General features: G+C 45.1%; 6 protein-coding genes across 10 annotated transcripts; 3 read left to right on the top strand and 3 right to left on the bottom strand.

The window, feature by feature from the left end:
* The first annotated feature begins 162 nt into the window (after positions 1-162).
* Positions 163-3,926, top strand: LOC120456144 (anoctamin-10). The gene is made up of 8 exons (XM_039642771.2): positions 163-602; positions 683-831; positions 901-1,007; positions 1,536-1,806; positions 1,880-2,092; positions 2,441-3,411; positions 3,480-3,656; positions 3,714-3,926. Exons 1-8 carry the CDS (start codon positions 584-586, stop codon positions 3,745-3,747), a joined length of 1,941 nt encoding a protein of 646 aa, XP_039498705.1. The 5' UTR covers positions 163-583; the 3' UTR covers positions 3,748-3,926.
* Positions 3,914-4,967, bottom strand: LOC120456145 (protein singles bar). Of its 2 annotated transcripts, none has more exons than XM_039642773.1 (3): positions 4,337-4,920; positions 4,101-4,241; positions 3,914-4,044 (listed from the first exon to the last, which is right to left on the bottom strand). In XM_039642773.1, the coding sequence occupies exons 1-3, from the start codon at positions 4,646-4,648 to the stop codon at positions 3,967-3,969; spliced, it is 531 nt and encodes a 176-aa protein (XP_039498707.1). In that variant the 5' UTR covers positions 4,649-4,920; the 3' UTR covers positions 3,914-3,966. The 2 variants fall into 2 exon arrangements, with proteins under 2 accessions (XP_039498707.1, XP_039498706.1); XM_039642772.2 differs by having other exon boundaries at positions 3,920-4,241; positions 4,337-4,816; positions 4,882-4,967.
* A 22-nt stretch (positions 4,968-4,989) lies between these two features.
* LOC120456146 lies at positions 4,990-5,700 on the top strand. The gene has a single exon (XM_039642774.2). It carries the CDS (start codon positions 5,130-5,132, stop codon positions 5,535-5,537), a length of 408 nt encoding a protein of 135 aa, XP_039498708.1. The 5' UTR covers positions 4,990-5,129; the 3' UTR covers positions 5,538-5,700.
* A 506-nt stretch (positions 5,701-6,206) lies between these two features.
* On the bottom strand, positions 6,207-13,045 carry LOC120457362. Of its 4 annotated transcripts, XM_039644890.2 has the most exons (9): positions 12,933-13,045; positions 10,806-11,205; positions 10,553-10,737; positions 9,363-9,860; positions 8,438-9,261; positions 8,282-8,387; positions 7,952-8,226; positions 7,719-7,857; positions 6,207-7,643 (listed from the first exon to the last, which is right to left on the bottom strand). In XM_039644890.2, exons 2-9 carry the CDS (start codon positions 11,197-11,199, stop codon positions 6,474-6,476), a joined length of 3,591 nt encoding a protein of 1,196 aa, XP_039500824.1. In that variant the 5' UTR covers positions 11,200-11,205; positions 12,933-13,045; the 3' UTR covers positions 6,207-6,473. The 4 variants fall into 4 exon arrangements, with proteins under 4 accessions (XP_039500824.1, XP_039500825.1, XP_039500826.1 ...); XM_039644891.2 differs by lacking the exon at positions 12,933-13,045 and having other exon boundaries at positions 8,282-8,375; XM_039644892.2 differs by lacking the exon at positions 12,933-13,045 and having other exon boundaries at positions 9,363-9,734.
* A 255-nt stretch (positions 13,046-13,300) lies between these two features.
* Positions 13,301-16,509, top strand: LOC120457363 (ATP-binding cassette sub-family F member 1). Its single transcript, XM_039644894.1, has 3 exons — positions 13,301-13,478; positions 13,547-14,659; positions 14,717-16,509. The coding sequence occupies exons 2-3, from the start codon at positions 13,549-13,551 to the stop codon at positions 16,333-16,335; spliced, it is 2,730 nt and encodes a 909-aa protein (XP_039500828.1). The 5' UTR covers positions 13,301-13,478; positions 13,547-13,548; the 3' UTR covers positions 16,336-16,509.
* A 125-nt stretch (positions 16,510-16,634) lies between these two features.
* On the bottom strand, positions 16,635-17,250 carry LOC120457364 (replication protein A 14 kDa subunit). The gene is made up of 2 exons (XM_039644895.2): positions 16,902-17,250; positions 16,635-16,832 (listed from the first exon to the last, which is right to left on the bottom strand). The coding sequence occupies exons 1-2, from the start codon at positions 17,136-17,138 to the stop codon at positions 16,731-16,733; spliced, it is 339 nt and encodes a 112-aa protein (XP_039500829.1). The 5' UTR covers positions 17,139-17,250; the 3' UTR covers positions 16,635-16,730.
* Positions 17,251-17,574: the final 324 nt, after the last annotated feature.

Here is a 17,574-nt window from a genome sequence, read left to right as displayed (position 1 = left end):
CTACGCACTGCTTGCACACTGCTTGCCGTGACTGCCAGGAGCCAAGTGCAACAGTTGCGCATCACTGGCAGAGTTGCACACGGTTATCGATAAGTGATTGATTTGTTGCAATGCCGAAGGGCGGGAAAGAAGAGGCGATTCTAGTTAATTTAAACAAATTAAAACCAAATTAGTTGTGACATTAATGATTTACTTTTGTACTTGTTGCTGTTGTCGTGGCAGAGAGACGTACCGATTCGATAACATGACAGCGATGACGTCACGCGCCACGCAGCTGGGACAACAACAAAAACAATTGGATTTGAACCGGCAAGAACTGAATATTTTGGCATTATTATTAAAAATTCAGTATTTCGGCATTGGCGCGGGCCAAGATACTCTCATACACGCAATTAGCGCGCACACGTACACCGCAAGTGCGAGCGAGACAGCAAGCACTTACTCATGCGAGCGGAGAAGAAAGGCAAAAACAAAATAAACCAAAAGAAAGAGAGAATTCTGCAATATCATATTCGGATGTGTGGATGTGATTGTTATATTTTGTTATTAGTTCAGCGACGCCACTCGTCGTCAACCGTAAACGATGTCCGAAGATGCCAAGAGTAAGTGCACCCAGTGAGCTGGCAACTAATGCCACCTTGGCCCATCCGCCAGCAATCCCATTAAAACCGATTATTTCCAGGTCCAGGACCACGCACACGGAACATCATCGAGAACCAGCTGTTCCGCCGGCAGCGTAGCCTGAAATTGGAGGCACTGCAGCGCCAGCGGACCTTGGATTCCAACGACGGAGTGGAGGGATTGGGCGCAGATGCGGAACCCTTCGACAAGGTCAGTTATCATACATTTTATGAGGTGCTCCGCATGGTATATTTACGAGCTTTTTACGCCGAACAACAGACGCACATCGTCATCATCTTCACGGAGAAGGCCAAGCTGCGGCACTGCCAGGATGTGGAGAAGATCATCCAGGAGTTTGGCATCCAGACCACGCTGGAGATCGTGGGGTAAGTAAATATAATTAACTATATAAAGTAATATATAGATATAAACAACGAATCTTACACTTTTTTTACTTAAAAACTATCAAGAAAATGTGATTGTTTAAGTCTTATGACTTCCAAACATTTAGCACTGAATATAGAAATTTATTTATGTAACGCACAAAAACTATGAAGTCTATATTATTAACTCGTTAGCAAAAACAAAAATAATTTTATATAATCAACAAAAGAAATCTTGTTGAATTACATAAATAATACAGCGAAAATTAAAAAAATTTCAAAGATGTGGCACTGGTTGCTGTTCCATATAGTCATAGTAATAGCAACATTTCTATGAAAAACAATTAAAATCTAGGACACATCAGTAAATCAAATCAAATTAGCAAACAGCAAGTGCAGTGTTTACAATGCAAAAACCAGATCTTTTGATCTCCACTTTGTTTGGAAATGAATATCGATTTTACTATTTGTTTACGAAAGTTCTTGCTTAAGTACTTCTCCAGAAATAATCAAATTCAATTTGGATTACAGAAAAACCGAAAAGTATCTATACCTGTCGGCCAGCGTGGATACCCTGCTCCGCTTGGCGGATGCCGCCGAGCTGGAGAAGATGACCACCACGAACAGCATGCAGAAGTTCAACCACGGCTGCATCTCGGACTTCCTGCTGCCCGGAATGGGCAAGGAGCAGATCCTGCGCTACTGCGAGATTCCTGTTCTTATCAAGGACGTGATCCAGGACGGCATTAAGTCCTACGTGCAAAAGGGGTACATCGAGGATATGTTTCCCCTCCACGATATCGTAAGTTATGTATCCTATTTATATACGTGGATATGTTACATGTTATTTGTAATACATAAATCTATACACCTAGCTGTATCTCGAACGCTTCAACTGGAACCTGAAACGCACCAAGCTGCCCATTGAGGACATCCGGAACTACTTTGGCTCCAGCATAGGTCTCTATTTCGGCTTCATCGAGTTCTACACAAAGGCCCTGATCTTTCCCACCCTTTTTGGTATACTTCAAAATGTTTTCGAACTGAACATCTCGCTGGTCTGCAGTTTCTACGTAGTTTGGACCACGGTAAGTTTATTTGTCCACCTACAAGGCAAAACAAAGTAAACTTTTGCACAATAAAAATGAATTGCTTTTACAGTTTATAAATCTAAGTATAGCAACACTTAAGTGCTCTTAAGTTGGAAACTTTTAAGTGCTATAGTAAAAATAGCTAGCATGTATGTATTTTAATCTTGCAGTTTTACAAATTTTTAAGTTCGAATAGTTTAATTATAAACCAACTAAATCATTGTCACTAAAAATAGTTAACTACAGATTAAATCAAGAGCTGGCATATAGCATTATGAAATCTGCTAGTTAGTAAGATTTTGTTTCTACAAACGATTTGATACTAACATATTTCAATATTTTTAGATTTTCCTCGAGTTGTGGAAGCGTAAGTGTGCCGGCTACTCGTATCGATGGGGCACCATCGAGATGAGCAGCCTGGACAAGCCGCGATCCGCTTACACGGGCCAGATGAAACCGGATCCCATCACCGGCAAAATGACACTCCACTACCCGATGCGGTACACATACCTGCAGATGTACTGCATCTCGTATCCCGTGGTGCTGGGCTGTGTGGTGGCAGCCGGCTGGTTTGCCCTCTACCAGTTCCAGATCGAAGCCGAGGTGCTGGCGGATTTTGGACCGGACTCCTGGCTGCTGTACGTGCCGGTTATTGTGCAGTCGGTGCTGATTGCGATATTTTCGTGGGCATACGAGAAGCTGGCCACATTCCTCACCAACCTGGAGAACCATCGAACACGATCGCAGTACGACCGTCATCGGGTCAATAAGCTGATGCTCTTCGAGATCGTGAATAACTTCTTCTCGCAGTTCTATATCGCCTTCGTACTGCACGATCTGCGCCAGCTTAAGTACCAGCTAATGATGCAACTGCTGGTCTTCCAGGTGCTGTGCATTGCCCAGGAGATTGGAATACCGCTGCTGGCGGTGCTGCGCCAGAAGTACGCTGAGTTCCGGCATCGCGAGGTGGCCGAGGAGAAGCTGCGATCCATCAGTGATCTGCCGCGCTACGAGCAATCGTTCTACGAGTCAGGATTAGATGAATATCATTCCACGTACGAGGACTACCTGCAGGTCTGCATCCAGTTTGGATTCGTGGTCCTATTTGCTGCCGTTGCCCCGTTTGCCGCCATTGGAGCTCTGATAAACAACGTCTTTGCGGTGCACATTGATATGTGGAAGCTATGCAACATATTCAAGCGACCATTTGCCAGGCGGGCCAAGAACATTGGCGCTTGGCAGTTGGCCTTCGAGCTGCTCTCGGTCATGTCGTTGCTGAGCAACTGCGGTCTGCTCTTTCTCCAGCCTAATGTCAAGTGAGCTATGGCGTTTACCAACCTTCTTCTTGATATTCATTCCATTCTATTCCTTTCCATTCTATCAGGGACTTCTTCTCGCACTGGCTGCCATCGGTGCCGGATCTTTCGTTCGTGATCTTCGAGCACTTGCTGCTGGGCCTGAAGTTCCTCATCCACAAGGTTATCCACGAGAGGCCGCGCTGGGTGCGCATCGGACTGCTGAAGGCGGACTTCGAAACCAGCCAGGCTCTCAAGCAACTCAAGTGGGTGTAAGAATACCAATGCGGAAGTAACTAGCTAACGAACTTTTTTACTTGCAGGAAATTCAAGGCGGAGGCCAACAAGATGGCCTGAGATCGGGCCACAAGATCGCCGGATCTCCCACTCTACTCGTTTTGGTGCTAATGAAACCAGTCCATTTTAAATGTTATTATTTATAAACATACGACTAATCGCTTTTACCGTGAATGTTTGAGACCAACGGAAATAAGGTGCCTTAAACCTAAAACTCATATAAATACGTCCACAAATTACTTAAGATACTGTTTTTTTGTCTGGCCGGGATTAGCGTGATTATCGTGCGCCTCGAAAGTGCCGGAACGCCAAGTAGGCATCCAGGGCATGCAAAATTCCCGCCGCATAGCCCATGTACTGAAAATTAAAGAATTAAGAGGATTGTTGTCTTTAGATGAATAAATAGCACTCACGTAACAGGCGGTCATGGCCGGATATGCCCAGAATCCGGGTCGCACCAGAAACTGCGGATGCAGCCACACCACGCAGGCGAAACCCATGTAACTGGATGAGCTGAAGTACATGCAGCTGGCGAGGCCATTGAACAAGGTCTCCTGGAATAAGAGCGAAAACCATATCGTATATAAATAAATGTATAAAATGTTTAAGTTAGAAATAATCTATTGAGGAAAGCTGTAAGTCAACCTACGAAAAGTGACTGGCGGATGAGGCTGTAGGATTTGTCGGAGAAGGCGTAGCACAGCAGCAGGATGCCGGTGGTGGTGAAGCAGTGGCCGGTGGTGGCCAGGAAGCTGGTTAACGCCTGGCCAATAGAGTCAGCGTATGGGACGCCGTACCGGATGAGCAGTCCCTCGCAGAGCATGGCCAGGCCCAGTTGCATCAGCTTGAGGAGGCCAATCCGCGAGAGAACGAACCCGAAGTTTATGCAGGTGCAGACGCGACAGCAGCAGATCCGAATGCCCAGCGGCTGGCTCATTCCCCGAACTCCAAACGAGGCCATGGTCTGATTGCAACTGATCCCGGCGATGCAGCGACTCCGCTTTGTTGTTGAATGTTGTCGTAGTGCCAGCGTAGTGCTATAAATAACTTTCGAAACACATGGACCCCAAGTGGCGCATTTCCTTGCAATGTTCCAGTGATGTTGCACCAAATCCACCCCAATCTCCAGCTAAATTTAGAACAGTCATGAGCAATTTAAACAATGTGCGAGGATTTGTCTATGCGCAAGGTTACCTCCTTAAATACCCGATTTATATACCATATATTAAAATATACATACAATTTGTATTGTTAAAATATCATTTTTGTTTCAATTTGATCCATTTACCCAAGTGTTTACTGTTCTGCCTTGAGTTTAATTTTCGATGCCATCCAAATTCTAGTAGTTTATTCAAATCGTTCCAAAAACGTAGAGCATTAATCTCCAAATTTGAAGGTCACTCGATTGCAACAGATCCTGCATCCAAAGCCCCACTTCCAGTATGTGCATGCCGTATCTGAATAAGCTCTTGGGTGGCGGAGATCGCCGGCAGCGTCGCACCCGTGATGGAGGCATTACCCCGCTGCCCAGCTTGGCCAATGTGACCCAGGTCTCCATGGACACCGTCAAGTCCGCCAAGTCAGCAAAGTCAGGGAAGTCGGCCAAGTCCGGCAAGTCCGCCAGTCGCCGCAGTACCAATGCCAATGTTAATCCCTCTGAGTCCAGTGTCAGCAGCATTGAGGATAATACGGAGCAGCCTCTGGCGACCGCCTCCCGAGGAGCTGTGCGCAACACCTCCGCCTCGGTGGCCACCAGTGCTGCTCCAGCAGACGAAGCGAGAGCACGACGTTCCTGGTGGGGTTACTTTGGCATGAGCAAAACCAAGAAGTCCAGCATTGAGTCGCTGTAGGATTCCAAAGATCGGGATTGAAGCGAATTGCCACCAATGGGAAATACATTCAATGGGTACGGATGGTCATCGAATTCGGGTTGGAGTCTCTTATGAACTAATCAAAAATCTATTGCTTATTCGGTTTCAAGATATAAGTTGAATTAAAATTTTTATTTTCGAACCTCTGGACTAAAGTTCCAAAAAGTACTAAAGTTTTTATATGGGATCTGCTATTATACCATTTTAATCGTATTCGGAACTAAAATATTTATTGAATTTCCGGATGGCAGGTATTTTCCGATTTTCCGAATTTCCTCTGTTCCGCTTTTCCGACCGACAACAACGACGACGACCAGTTCGTCGAATATATCTTTATGCTCTCGTGTTTATTTTTAAAGATATGTACACACATATATAATAATATATCAACCGATCGGGCAGAAAATAGGAAAGCTCTGTCTGTCTGCCTTTCATTGGGGCAAATGCGTCTGACGCCGCAGCAGCAAAACAACAAAAGTTTAAAATGTTAAATAGTTTCAGTAAAGAAGCAAAGGGCTGTAAATAATTCGCATCTAAAAAATCCCTTGTAAATTGTTGTGTTGACTCAATAAAAAAGTGCGACAAATTCTCGTAATTATTTTCATTTTAAGTTTCCAAATTCACTTCCCAAAAATAAGTTGAAATCCATTTAGTCAAGAAAATAAATCGTTTTATTCTGTTTACATGTTATTCTTCATGTTCTCAAAGTTTTTAAAAAGTCAATTTGAAAGTAAACAAAAACGCAGCGCTTCCCGGTTGTGAAAAAGAGACGTTCTGAACGTCGTTAACTGATATTGTATGTTAATCAAAATGTTGTGTTCGGGTGATGCTTCTCGAAGACTCAGTCTTGGCATTCTCTGGTACTTATGAGCTATGTTATGGCACCTAGGCGCATAACTAGTGCGTTGAACGTTCTTAGACGGTGTTCTCTTTTGGACGGTACACGAAACTCATGGTTTTGGTGTCGATCATGTGCACCTTGGCCACCGTAAGCCAAGTCTGCGGTGCCGCATCGCGCAGAATCGCCACTAGGCGCTTCACCGGCAGAAAGGCCACGCAGTCCTTGTGGTCCTCTTCCGGGCATTCGTCTTCGGGATTACAAAAATTAAGGTCGTCGTTGCTTGGGACTCCCGGAACAGGGCGCTTCACGGGGATCACATCCTTCTTACTTCCCTTGTACAGCGCCCCAGTTGCACTCAACAACTGGGTAACCAATCCCAGGCGGAATACACGCAGCTGTTTGGCATTGTTGCTAATGGCACGCATAACGGCATTGATCATGTTGGCCGAATTATGAATACACTTTGGGGTCAGCAGCAGATCGGTAACAGTGGGGCACATGGCAATCAAATTGGTAAAATGGCTTTCTACATCCACATTAATCAGCTCCAATTGCTTTACCCCTCCAGCATGGGAAATGCCAAGCATAATGTCGTACAACGGAAAAACGGCACCGACCTGGTGCTCGTTCTCCAAGCGAATCGACCGTAGAGACTTTAAATATGGCAGCACTTTCTGTCCAAATCGATCAGTCTTCATGCCCTGGCATGAACTCAACACTAGCAACCTCAGACACGATAGTTTCGTCAAGAACTGGAAGTCCTCCGCGCCTAGAAAATGAACTCCACGTATAACCAACTCGGTTAGATTCTTCAGGTTGCCCAGAGAGTGGATTGATTCAAATTTGTTTCGGCGGTCCGACAAGTAGATGTGCAACACGCGCAGTTCATCTGATTGATGTCCAAGAGTGCTGAGATTTAATGTGGGACTGTTGCAGATTGTCCTTAGCTCCAGCAGTTGAGGCAAATGGCGAAAGACCAAAGTAAGGAACTCAGCACCTACTTTACCAGTGGTTAGGACGCGCAGTGCTTTCAGGACGCGCATGTCGCCAGTAGTGAGAATCTGCGGCTTTGTCAATATTACGCCGAACATGTCCAGCTCGCGAGTGCGATGGCGGGCGAGTTCACGCAGACAGTACACCCAGTTGCTAATATGGGTGTCGCGAAGACTGACTGTATGCCATACACTCTTATCCCGACTGACCATGGCCCAAGTTTTGCAAACCCGCGCCATTTTTGCACGTTCCTGGATGGGGGAGACAAATCAAAATATACGCGTTAACTTGTACTTTCATATTTTGCTATAAGCTGTTAACTTTACCTTCAGGTTCAGTGTTTTCATAATGCCCATCAGCACTTGACATCCGATGTGGGCATCGCCCAGGCTCGCCACCAAAGCGTTGCCCGAATTCTTATTTGAGATCGTTTCAGAGACAGTCAAACTCTGCTGGCGTGGAACCCTGTAAATTTTTGGGGAAATACATATTAAATTAGCCATTAGCTGTGGGTTTCGTAGGCCCTGGTGGTCTGCGTTTTGGAACTAAACCGACTCACACTTTCACTTGGCGACAAGGCGAATCGGCTTTGATGGCTATAGCCTTCCGTCCGCCAATCACAACAATCTCCTGTTCCTTTGAAGCGGGCTTCTGACCCAAGTTGTTATACAGATTTGGCGGCGGATGTTGACTGGGCATTTTAATTTCCTCGATGACCTCCATCACGCTGCTGACACTCTCAATGTCATCTTCATAATTATTCTGATCCTCATGTACCGGCATCTGCTTATTTCCGCTTTCCTTCTCACTCTTTTTCATAAAATAGATACATCTCTACAAAAAATGGTATTATAAGCCATTAAAATTCGTATACCCTTTCGAATACTACCTTGCACATAATAGGCGTGGACCCATCCGAAATCATAGGAGCCTGACAGCGCACACAAGCCCTGGTCTTCTGAGAGAATCCTCTTGCGTGAGCCCTGGACATGAAGCTACAAAATATATAAATATTGAAAAGTATAAATGTTTACAATATATCTACCTTCGCTTGCGAGTGGAGCTAATAACAATCGGTGAGCCACCGGAGCTGCTGCTGGCGTTGCTAGATGCCTGAGCCCGAGATTTCCCCTTCACAGCCATGGTGGAGGTCCAGCCCTCGCTCGGTGGACTTGCCCCTTTGGGCACCTTAGGCTTCGGCACTCGCTTTCCAGTTACCGCCAAGGGAGACGGCTGGGGCTGTTGGTACTTCGGTCGCACTACGTGGGACGGGGTGGCTTGACCCACACTTACTTCCTCCGCTTCCGGGACCGCCTTCTGTGCGGTGTGCTCGTAGGGCACAATAAAGAAACCGTCACCGGTGCGACGCCTTGGATTCCCAGAGCTGGGTATAAAGAAATCCCGCTCGTTTTCGGATTTTTGCTTCAGAGGCGCGAAAATAACTTTAGCGGTGCAATTGTCGCCGGTGGATTCGTTCATCACTTTCTTCGTCTCCTCGACCAGCGGTTCATGGCTGCTAAAGCGCACTGTACGACGCACCTCCTCCGTCCGCGAATTGTGGTTAGTGTAAGACATGGAACGTTGTTCGAGGCGAACGGATGTGGCTTCCCTGATGTCCTTAAGTTTAAGTTTGTCCCAAAAAGCCTCAGCTGCCGCCTTCGTCTTGGCAAACTCTTCTGCAGCCAGTTTTGCGTCCATTTCGGACGTGCTGAGTTTGCAGACACCTACACTCGGCGGCGATGGTACCAATGATGCATTTGAGTTGCTCTTATTCTCGTCCACCACCTGTTTCCCGGCAGGCATGGCATGCGGCTGCTTGTCTTCGGCCGGCTCCTTTTCCTTTGCCAGCTTCTTCTTCATAACTTCATCCTAAGGAAGAGTGGGGCGACACAAGGGGGAGAAAAGGTCAATAGTTAGTAAGTTTGTAATATTCCCAATTCTTAGCATAAGATTTTTATAAGAGTCTCCACCTTGAAGGGTAAAACAGCTTGTTGCACGTTGGATGCTGTTGTACTGGAACTGGATGTTGTTGCAGTACCAGTTGCATTTGTATTCTTGCTTGTGGTTGTAGTTGTGGTGCGTTTTTTTAAATTGGCTTCGAAATCAAATGTCTGTTTCGGTTCTGTTCCACGTCCTGAAGCCATTGACACCAACATATTCATGTCAGAATTGGAGGACAGAGTGGTGTCGAATGGCGATGCTAACGACTTCGGCTGCTGCGGCTGCTGTTGCTTTTGTTGCTGCTCCATTTGTTGATGCTGCTTATGTTCCTGCTGCTTCTGTTCCTGCTGGTGCTTTTGTTGCTGCTGCTTCTGTTCCTGCTGGTGCTTTTGTTGCTGCTGCTGCTCCTTAGACTTATTAGTGATTTGAGCTGGCTTTGTTGAACCTGCTGCTGTCTCCTCTTGCGGTTCCACTCTTGGAAAAACCTTTAGACCACTCCATGGCAGTACACGCGGCATGGCCGTCGACTATTGTCATCGTGTGCGGGTTGTGTAATTAATTGGTTGAGATTTGAGATAGGCACAGATACGATTACGTGTTGAGACATACAATAATACATAACATACAAATAGCTGTCCGCACTCTACAGAACACACAAAAAAGAACGAGCATAGCCCTCTGTATACCAGTTACCAAGTTTGATTTGAATAAACATAGGGCACTAGCCTATAAACAATTAATGGGGTTCTCATAACCGTACGCTCTTCGGATATACGGGTTATGGAAACTTCTGGTTACGATAAATACTACAGGACAGGCTGTTACTCGACCTTTTTGCAAGATTATTTACAACATTATAAAATAGACTAGAATTACTTTCATCGTACGTTAATAAAGCAATAGGGCCCATTTAAAGTGCACATGATTTTCCCATACGAATTAGAGGGCAAGTAATGCCTAATGATTATACACAAAAATATATTAATTTGAAGTTCAACTGGTGTGCAGTTCATATGGGATTAAAATTACTTTGGAACAAAAAAAATAAATGTGAGTTATGTATGTATGTGTTTTTGTGCATTAGTACCGACCGAAAGGGAGATTTTAATAGCCCATGTGTGGATTGAACGTGAGTATACAGAGGGAAATTCCATAAGCTTGAACAGACAGCAGCAGGCCAGCTCCCATCCTGGACATCTCCGCCATCCCCGCTACTCACCAGCGGCTCCGCATTCGAGTTACTATCAATGTTCGATATGGGCGTTAGCTTTGGGAATTCTCCAGTCCATCCCATGAGACCTAAATCTCCCGATACACGGCGGTCACGATTACGGCGATCACGGCGTCTGCGGCGTTCAATATGACTTTTCTTCTTTATCATCTTATCAGACATATAGTTAAAACCTATGGAAGTTGAGATGAGATATGTTAGATTATACCACAACTAATGGTTGATGTTCTTTGCTGCTTACCACCAAAGGTTACAGCATTCGGTTCCTGATCAGAATCGGAATCGTCGAAGTTCAAGTCTTTCCTGTGAGGCGAAAGAGAGCCATCGATGACACTAAGATTCCCGAATGCGGAATTGTCATTGTGCACCAGCAGGCGGTCGCGTACATTGCTTGGTCCTACTCTGGCCCTCTCTCCACCAACGGAACCCTTTCCATCTGTAGCACGACGACCACCTATGCGATTTTGATTCCCGGCGAAACTGCGTCCTGCAGCTGTAGATGATCCTGATTCGGAACCAAGGCCACGACTGCCGTTAGTCTGCTCCCATGACTTGGTATCGCTGCTTGAGATGCGATATGAGGGCTTCCTCTCACGCGGCTTTGACGGCCCGGGATTGTCATCGGACGAGCTCATGTCGCTCTGGAATGGATGTGCAAGAAATCAAGGCTAAGTTTCTGGCTATATGTTGTATATCTCCATATAAAAGAGTACTGCTTACGACTTACAGCAGCTTTAGGCACCCTATTCAATGGAATTTTGGCTGACCTTGAAACTTTCTGCTGAAGACCAGAGTTGCCACATTTTAAAGTCGAGCGAATTTATTGTCAATAATCTATCACTAAATTTGAAAAGATGAAGCTGAAAACTATAGTCTGTTTACCAGAATTGTCACCTTAGACCGTTTTAATACTTTACATCAAGCAAACTCGGCAAAATATTGACCTAGAAACTTTTCGCTGAGACCAGAGTTGTCGCTTTGAAATTTCGCATTTTAGCGAAACTCTTGGCTGCACCACCAGAGTTGTCCGAGCTGTTTATTGTAAGGTCCTGGAACTAGCACTTTTTAAAATTTGACAAGCGAATTCTGATTTCAAGTTTTGTATTTTATTTTTTGATATTCTGACATACATATCTACATATGTATATGGTTGCATGCAAGGACCTGTATTTTATGCTCATGTCAAAGAATACGCAACATTTACGCATTTGTGTGTGTGTAACGACAAATTTCGACAAGAGCTTGCAGGTAAATCTGCACAAACACACATCCATACATATACATGCGTCTACGTGCGCGGCTTCGCGGTTTGTTTTTGTAACGTTTCTCCTTTGATCGCCACTCGCTCCTTTCGCTACAATTCATAATCAATAAGAAACCTGCACGCGCACACACGCAAAAACTTAATAGCTGTTTCTTGCCGGCAGATGCACAAATTTCAGTTTTTCTTGTTTAAGTTGAATTTACTAGCACTGTTTCGAACCGTTTTACTTGGCCGTTGTTTATAAGCATATGCTTTGCCGCATATTCGGCGTATCGCGAACTTGCGCTGCAAGTGTGTGTGTGTTTGTGTGAGCGACGCTTTTTAAATCAACCGCAGACTGTTCACTTAACCGAGTTAAATTGGGGAAACTCAAGAATTTTGTTTTAATTTTTTCGCTTACCTTTATAAAAGAAAAGAAAATTTCACTTAAAAAGATTACAATTCATAATCAATAAGAAACCTGCACGCGCACACACGCAAAAACTTAATAGCTGTTTCTTGCCGGCAGATGCACAAATTTCAGTTTTTCTTGTTTCAGTTGAATTTACTAAACAGCACTTTTTCGAACCGTTTTACTTGGCCGTTGTGTTTATAAGCCTATGCTTTGCCGCATATTCGGCGTATCGCGAACTTGCGCTGCAAGTGTGTGTGTGTTTGTGTGAGCGACGCTTTTTAAATCAACCGCAGACTGTTCACTTAACCGAGTTAAATTGGGGAAACTCAAAAATTTTGTTTTAATTTTTTCGCTTACCTTTATAAAAGAAAAGAAAATTTCACTTAAAAAGATTACAATTCACAATCAATAAGAAACCTGCACGCGCACACACGCAAAAACTTAATAGCTGTTTCTTGCCGGCAGATGCACAAATTTCAGTTTTTCTTGTTTCAGTTGAATTTACTAAACAGCACTTTTTCGAACCGTTTTACTTGGCCGTTGTGTTTATAAGCCTATGCTTTGCCGCATATTCGGCGTTATGCGAACTTGCGCTGCAAGTGTGTGTGTGTGTTAGTGTGAGCGACGCTTTTTAAATCAACCGCAGACTGTTCACTTAACCGAGTTAAATTGGGGAAACTCAAGAATTTTGTTTTAATTTTTTCGCTTACCTTTATAAAAGAAAAGAAAATTTCACTTAAAAAGATTACTGAACACGACGAATTTCCTCGGCAAAGTGACTGAGCGCACAAGCGTAGTTAACTTATCGACTTTCACTCACACAATAATGCGTTTTGATGGAAAATCTCGAAGTCGATTATCGATACTATCGAATGATTTTTGAGATTTTTTTTACACATTTTAATACCAAAAAGTAGAAAATAATGTTTAAATACTTACCGTTTTGTTCCCGGATATAGATCACTGACTTTGTTCAAACAAATGTCTGAAAATATAATATTTTTCTCTTCATTTGTTATTTATTCTTCTAAGGGAATACGAAATTGCCAGTTCTGCCGACTCATAACGCTTTTTCTTCATCAAGTTTCGTGCCATGTGCAGTCATCGATAGTCCAACAAAAAAGTATCGCGTGCAATCATCCCTGGCGACACAACTGGTTGTGCATATGTATGTCGCGATATTACATACATTTATAATATTGCCAGCTCTGCACGTGAAATCCGAAGACGGCTGTAATAATCTGTGATCAAATCAAGTGAGTTGCGCTAAATGCGAACTCCATAAGCTATACAACACTATCTATCCATCCCTATAATTTTATAGACATGTCCAAGGCCAAGGGTAGGAAGAAGGAGCGCTTCGATGACGACGAGGAGCAGCTGGAGAAAGTTCAGGAGAAGAAACCACCGACGAACAAGAAGGGCGGTAAGAAGGGAAAGCGAGGAGGTGGTGGCGACTCCAGCGACGAGGATGTCACGCCCAAGAATCGAGAGAACGAGGATCTGGAGAGCATAGCCTCCTCCAATCAGAGCAAGCAGCAGGCGGCCGGCAAAAAGCAAGCCAAGAAGGGTAAAAAGGGCAAGAAGAATGACGACTGGAGCGACGAGGATGATAAGCCAGCGAAAAGTCTGCCTGCCAACGATCTGGACGATGAAGATGACGACGAGGCGCCTGTGCCAACCAAGCCAGCTGCAAAAAAGCCACAGCCCAGCAAGAAGAACAAGAAGAACAACAAGAAAAACGATTTCTCTGACGAAGAGGAACCTGAGCTGGACTTGGACGATCTGAACGATGAGGACGAGGTGGAAGTTGTTGCTGCCAAGCCAGCCCCCAAGAAGTCGAAGAAGAAGCAACAGGCTCAGCAGAAGAACAAGTTCGCCATGAGCGATGATGAAGAGGATGAGGTCGCCGAAGATCTGCCAAATGACAGCGAGGAAGAAGAGGAACAGGTGTCCAACAATGCAACCAAAAAGTCCAAGAAGGAACAGCAAAAACAAAAACTACCATCCAGCGAAGACGACGAACAGCCCGAAAAGGAAGTGGAGGAGCAGAAAGTGGCGGAAGTCCTAAGCGAGAAAGTGGCTGCAGTGAGTCTCAAGGAAAAGACACCTGAACCTGTAGCCGTACCCGAACCCGAGCCCGAACCCGAGTCTGAAGCTCAACCCGAGGAGGAACCTGAAGCTGAAGCCGATCCCAAGTCCGAGGACAGCAAGGAAACCAAGGAGAAGAAACTCACCCACAAGGAGAAGAAGAAGCAAAAGAAGCAGCAGGAGTACGAACGTCAAATGGAGCTGATGACGAAGAAGGGTGGTGCCGGGCACTCGGACTTGGACAATAATTTCACCATGTCCCAGGTGCAGAAAACCGCTGGTCAAAAGGCGGCTCTGGAGCAAGCCGTGGACATCAAGATCGAGAATTTCACCATCTCAGCCAAGGGTGAGTCATTCCTTCAACTTTTCCTTGTGTATTATTAATAATATCTCCATCTTATAGGTAACGATCTATTTGTGAACGCCAACCTTTTGATTGCTCATGGACGACGTTATGGTTTGGTGGGTCCCAACGGCCACGGCAAGACCACCTTGTTGCGGCACATTTCCACCCGTGCCTTTGCCATACCGCCCAATATCGATGTGCTGCTCTGCGAACAGGAAGTCGTTGCCACCGACAAAACGGCCATCGATACAATCCTGGAAGCGGATGTGCGACGCACACAGATGCTAAAGAAGGCCGATGAACTGGAGAAACAGTTTGTCGGTGGCGATTTGACTGTGCAGGAGGAGCTAAACGATACCTTCGCGGAACTGAAAGCCATTGGAGCGTACTCGGCGGAAGCCAGAGCACGACGAATTCTTGCTGGTTTGGGTTTCAGCAAAGAGATGCAGGATAGGCCCACCAACAAATTCTCTGGTGGCTGGCGCATGAGAGTGTCTCTAGCCAGAGCTCTCTATCTGGAGCCCACGCTGCTAATGCTCGACGAACCGACCAATCACTTGGATCTTAATGCTGTTATCTGGCTGGACAACTATCTGCAGGGCTGGAAAAAGACCCTGTTAATCGTGTCTCACGACCAGAGTTTCTTGGATAATGTCTGCAATGAGATCATTCATTTGGATCAGAAGAAACTGCAATACTACAAGGGCAACTATTCCATGTTCAAGAAGATGTATGTGCAGAAACGCCGCGAGATGATCAAGGAGTACGAGAAGCAGGAGAAGCGCCTGCGAGAGCTGAAGGCCCACGGTCAGTCGAAGAAGGCAGCGGAAAAGAAGCAAAAGGAATCGCTCACACGCAAGCAGGAGAAGAACAAGTCCAAGCAGCAGAAACAGGACGAAGACGAAGGTCCGCAGGAGCTGCTGGCCAGGCCCAAAGAATATATCGTCAAGTTCCGCTTCCCAGAGCCATCGCAGCTCCAGCCACCCATTTTGGGTATCCACAATGTCACCTTCGCCTTTCCGCCTCAGAAACCACTGTTCATCAAGGTTGACTTTGGTATTGATCTAACTAGTCGCGTGGCCATCGTGGGACCTAATGGTGTGGGAAAATCGACCTTCCTCAAGCTACTGCTCGGTGAACTGGAACCGCAGGAAGGTGAGCAGCGCAAGAATCACCGCCTCCACGTGGGCCGCTTCGATCAGCACTCAGGTGAACATCTCACGGCAGAGGAATCGGCTGCGGAGTACCTGCAGCGACTGTTCAATCTGCCTCACGAAAAGGCGCGCAAGGCATTGGGTTCCTTTGGTTTGGTCAGTCATGCCCACACCATCAAGATGAAGGATCTGTCCGGTGGTCAGAAAGCTCGCGTGGCCCTCGCTGAGCTTTGCTTGAGTGCGCCGGATGTACTCATTCTCGATGAGCCTACGAACAATCTGGATATCGAAAGTATCGACGCCTTGGCGGAGGCAATCAACGAGTACGAGGGTGGTGTGATCATCGTCTCCCACGACGAGCGTTTGATTCGTGAAACAGGTTGCACCCTCTACGTGATTGAGGACCAAACGATAAATGAGATTGTTGGAGAGTTCGACGACTACAGGAAAGAGGTTCTCGATTCGCTGGGCGAGGTGGTCAACAATCCTAGCGTGGTGGCCAATGCGGCTGTGCTGCAATAACCCTTAAGTTGCATACGGACTTGGAGTCCATGCCACTGGTCATCATCTCGTCAGCCGGCTCGCTCTGTTAATTGTTCAACTGTTGAATGGATTATCCGCTAGTTAGCCTTTTTATACCAACATATATACAATAACAAATTGTGCAAGTAAATGTTATTACACAAGAGCGGTGAAGAACATGTTGTTTATTTTTATCATATGAGAGTTAAGAAATTATGGGATGATTTTGTTGTTTCTGTATGATGACATACAATAGTTGGGTAACTGGGTAAAATCACACGTAAATTCTAATGGTAAAATTTGTGCTTGCTGTTTATATATAGTTTATTCCGAGAAATGAGGAAAATAGTAATTAAAGTACATAATATTAATTCTTAGATATAATTGTGGACATCCTAGCCGCTGCGATAGAACGCCTTGACATTATTAATCAGGTGGCTCAATCCATTATAGCCATCCTTATCGAAGTCGATGTTCTCGCCACCAAACTCAATGATCTGTAAGTGAATAATTAGGGGAAATGGTTAGGTATCATTGAAAGGACTCCAAGGAGTGAGTGCACCCACCTCCTTGGCCCTTATGGTGTCTGCACCATGGGGCACACCAATGACCTCCACCCAGGCTCCTTCGGCGGCGCCCAACTCTCCCGGCAGATTGATCTTCAGCTTGTGGTTATCCGTGGAACTGGCCAGCAAAGTGGATCCCGCCACGCTCTCCACGCGAACCATTATGCTCACGGTTTGGCCGGAAAACTGTTTCAGCATGCCGCCGTTGATAATTGAGCGTGGATCAAATGCATCCATATTAGGCCTCAGTTTATTTCGATTCAACAAGCAAAATTCGCGAATTTCAGCAGAAAATGAAATGCCCTAAACAAGAAAGAGCGCCAATACAGCAATCGAGCCTGTCAATCGATAACCGTATTGCATGATGTCGGCTATCGATGGTATTCGAATTTTGTAGTCAATATATTTAATGTTTTATTGTATTTATTGAAAAGTGAAAAGTCATTAAATTTGTTCAGATAAAAACTTGAAAACTGTGCATGTATGTATAATAATAAATAAAACCAATTCCTTTTGATTTCAACAGTGATATGAGTTGTGATCACCAAAGATAATGCAAAATTTAAAAAAAATGTATGAATTCAGCGTCTTAATTTGTAATATATTCTGAAAATTGACTTTACTTACACCTAATGGATTACAAGTGTTACATCAAAGTTATCGATAGCATACA

This window comes from Drosophila santomea, chromosome X, assembly GCF_016746245.2.
Source record: "Drosophila santomea strain STO CAGO 1482 chromosome X, Prin_Dsan_1.1, whole genome shotgun sequence".
In the NCBI taxonomy this organism is placed as follows: domain Eukaryota; kingdom Metazoa; phylum Arthropoda; class Insecta; order Diptera; family Drosophilidae; genus Drosophila; species Drosophila santomea.
This window is presented reverse-complemented; position numbering and strand designations above follow the sequence as displayed.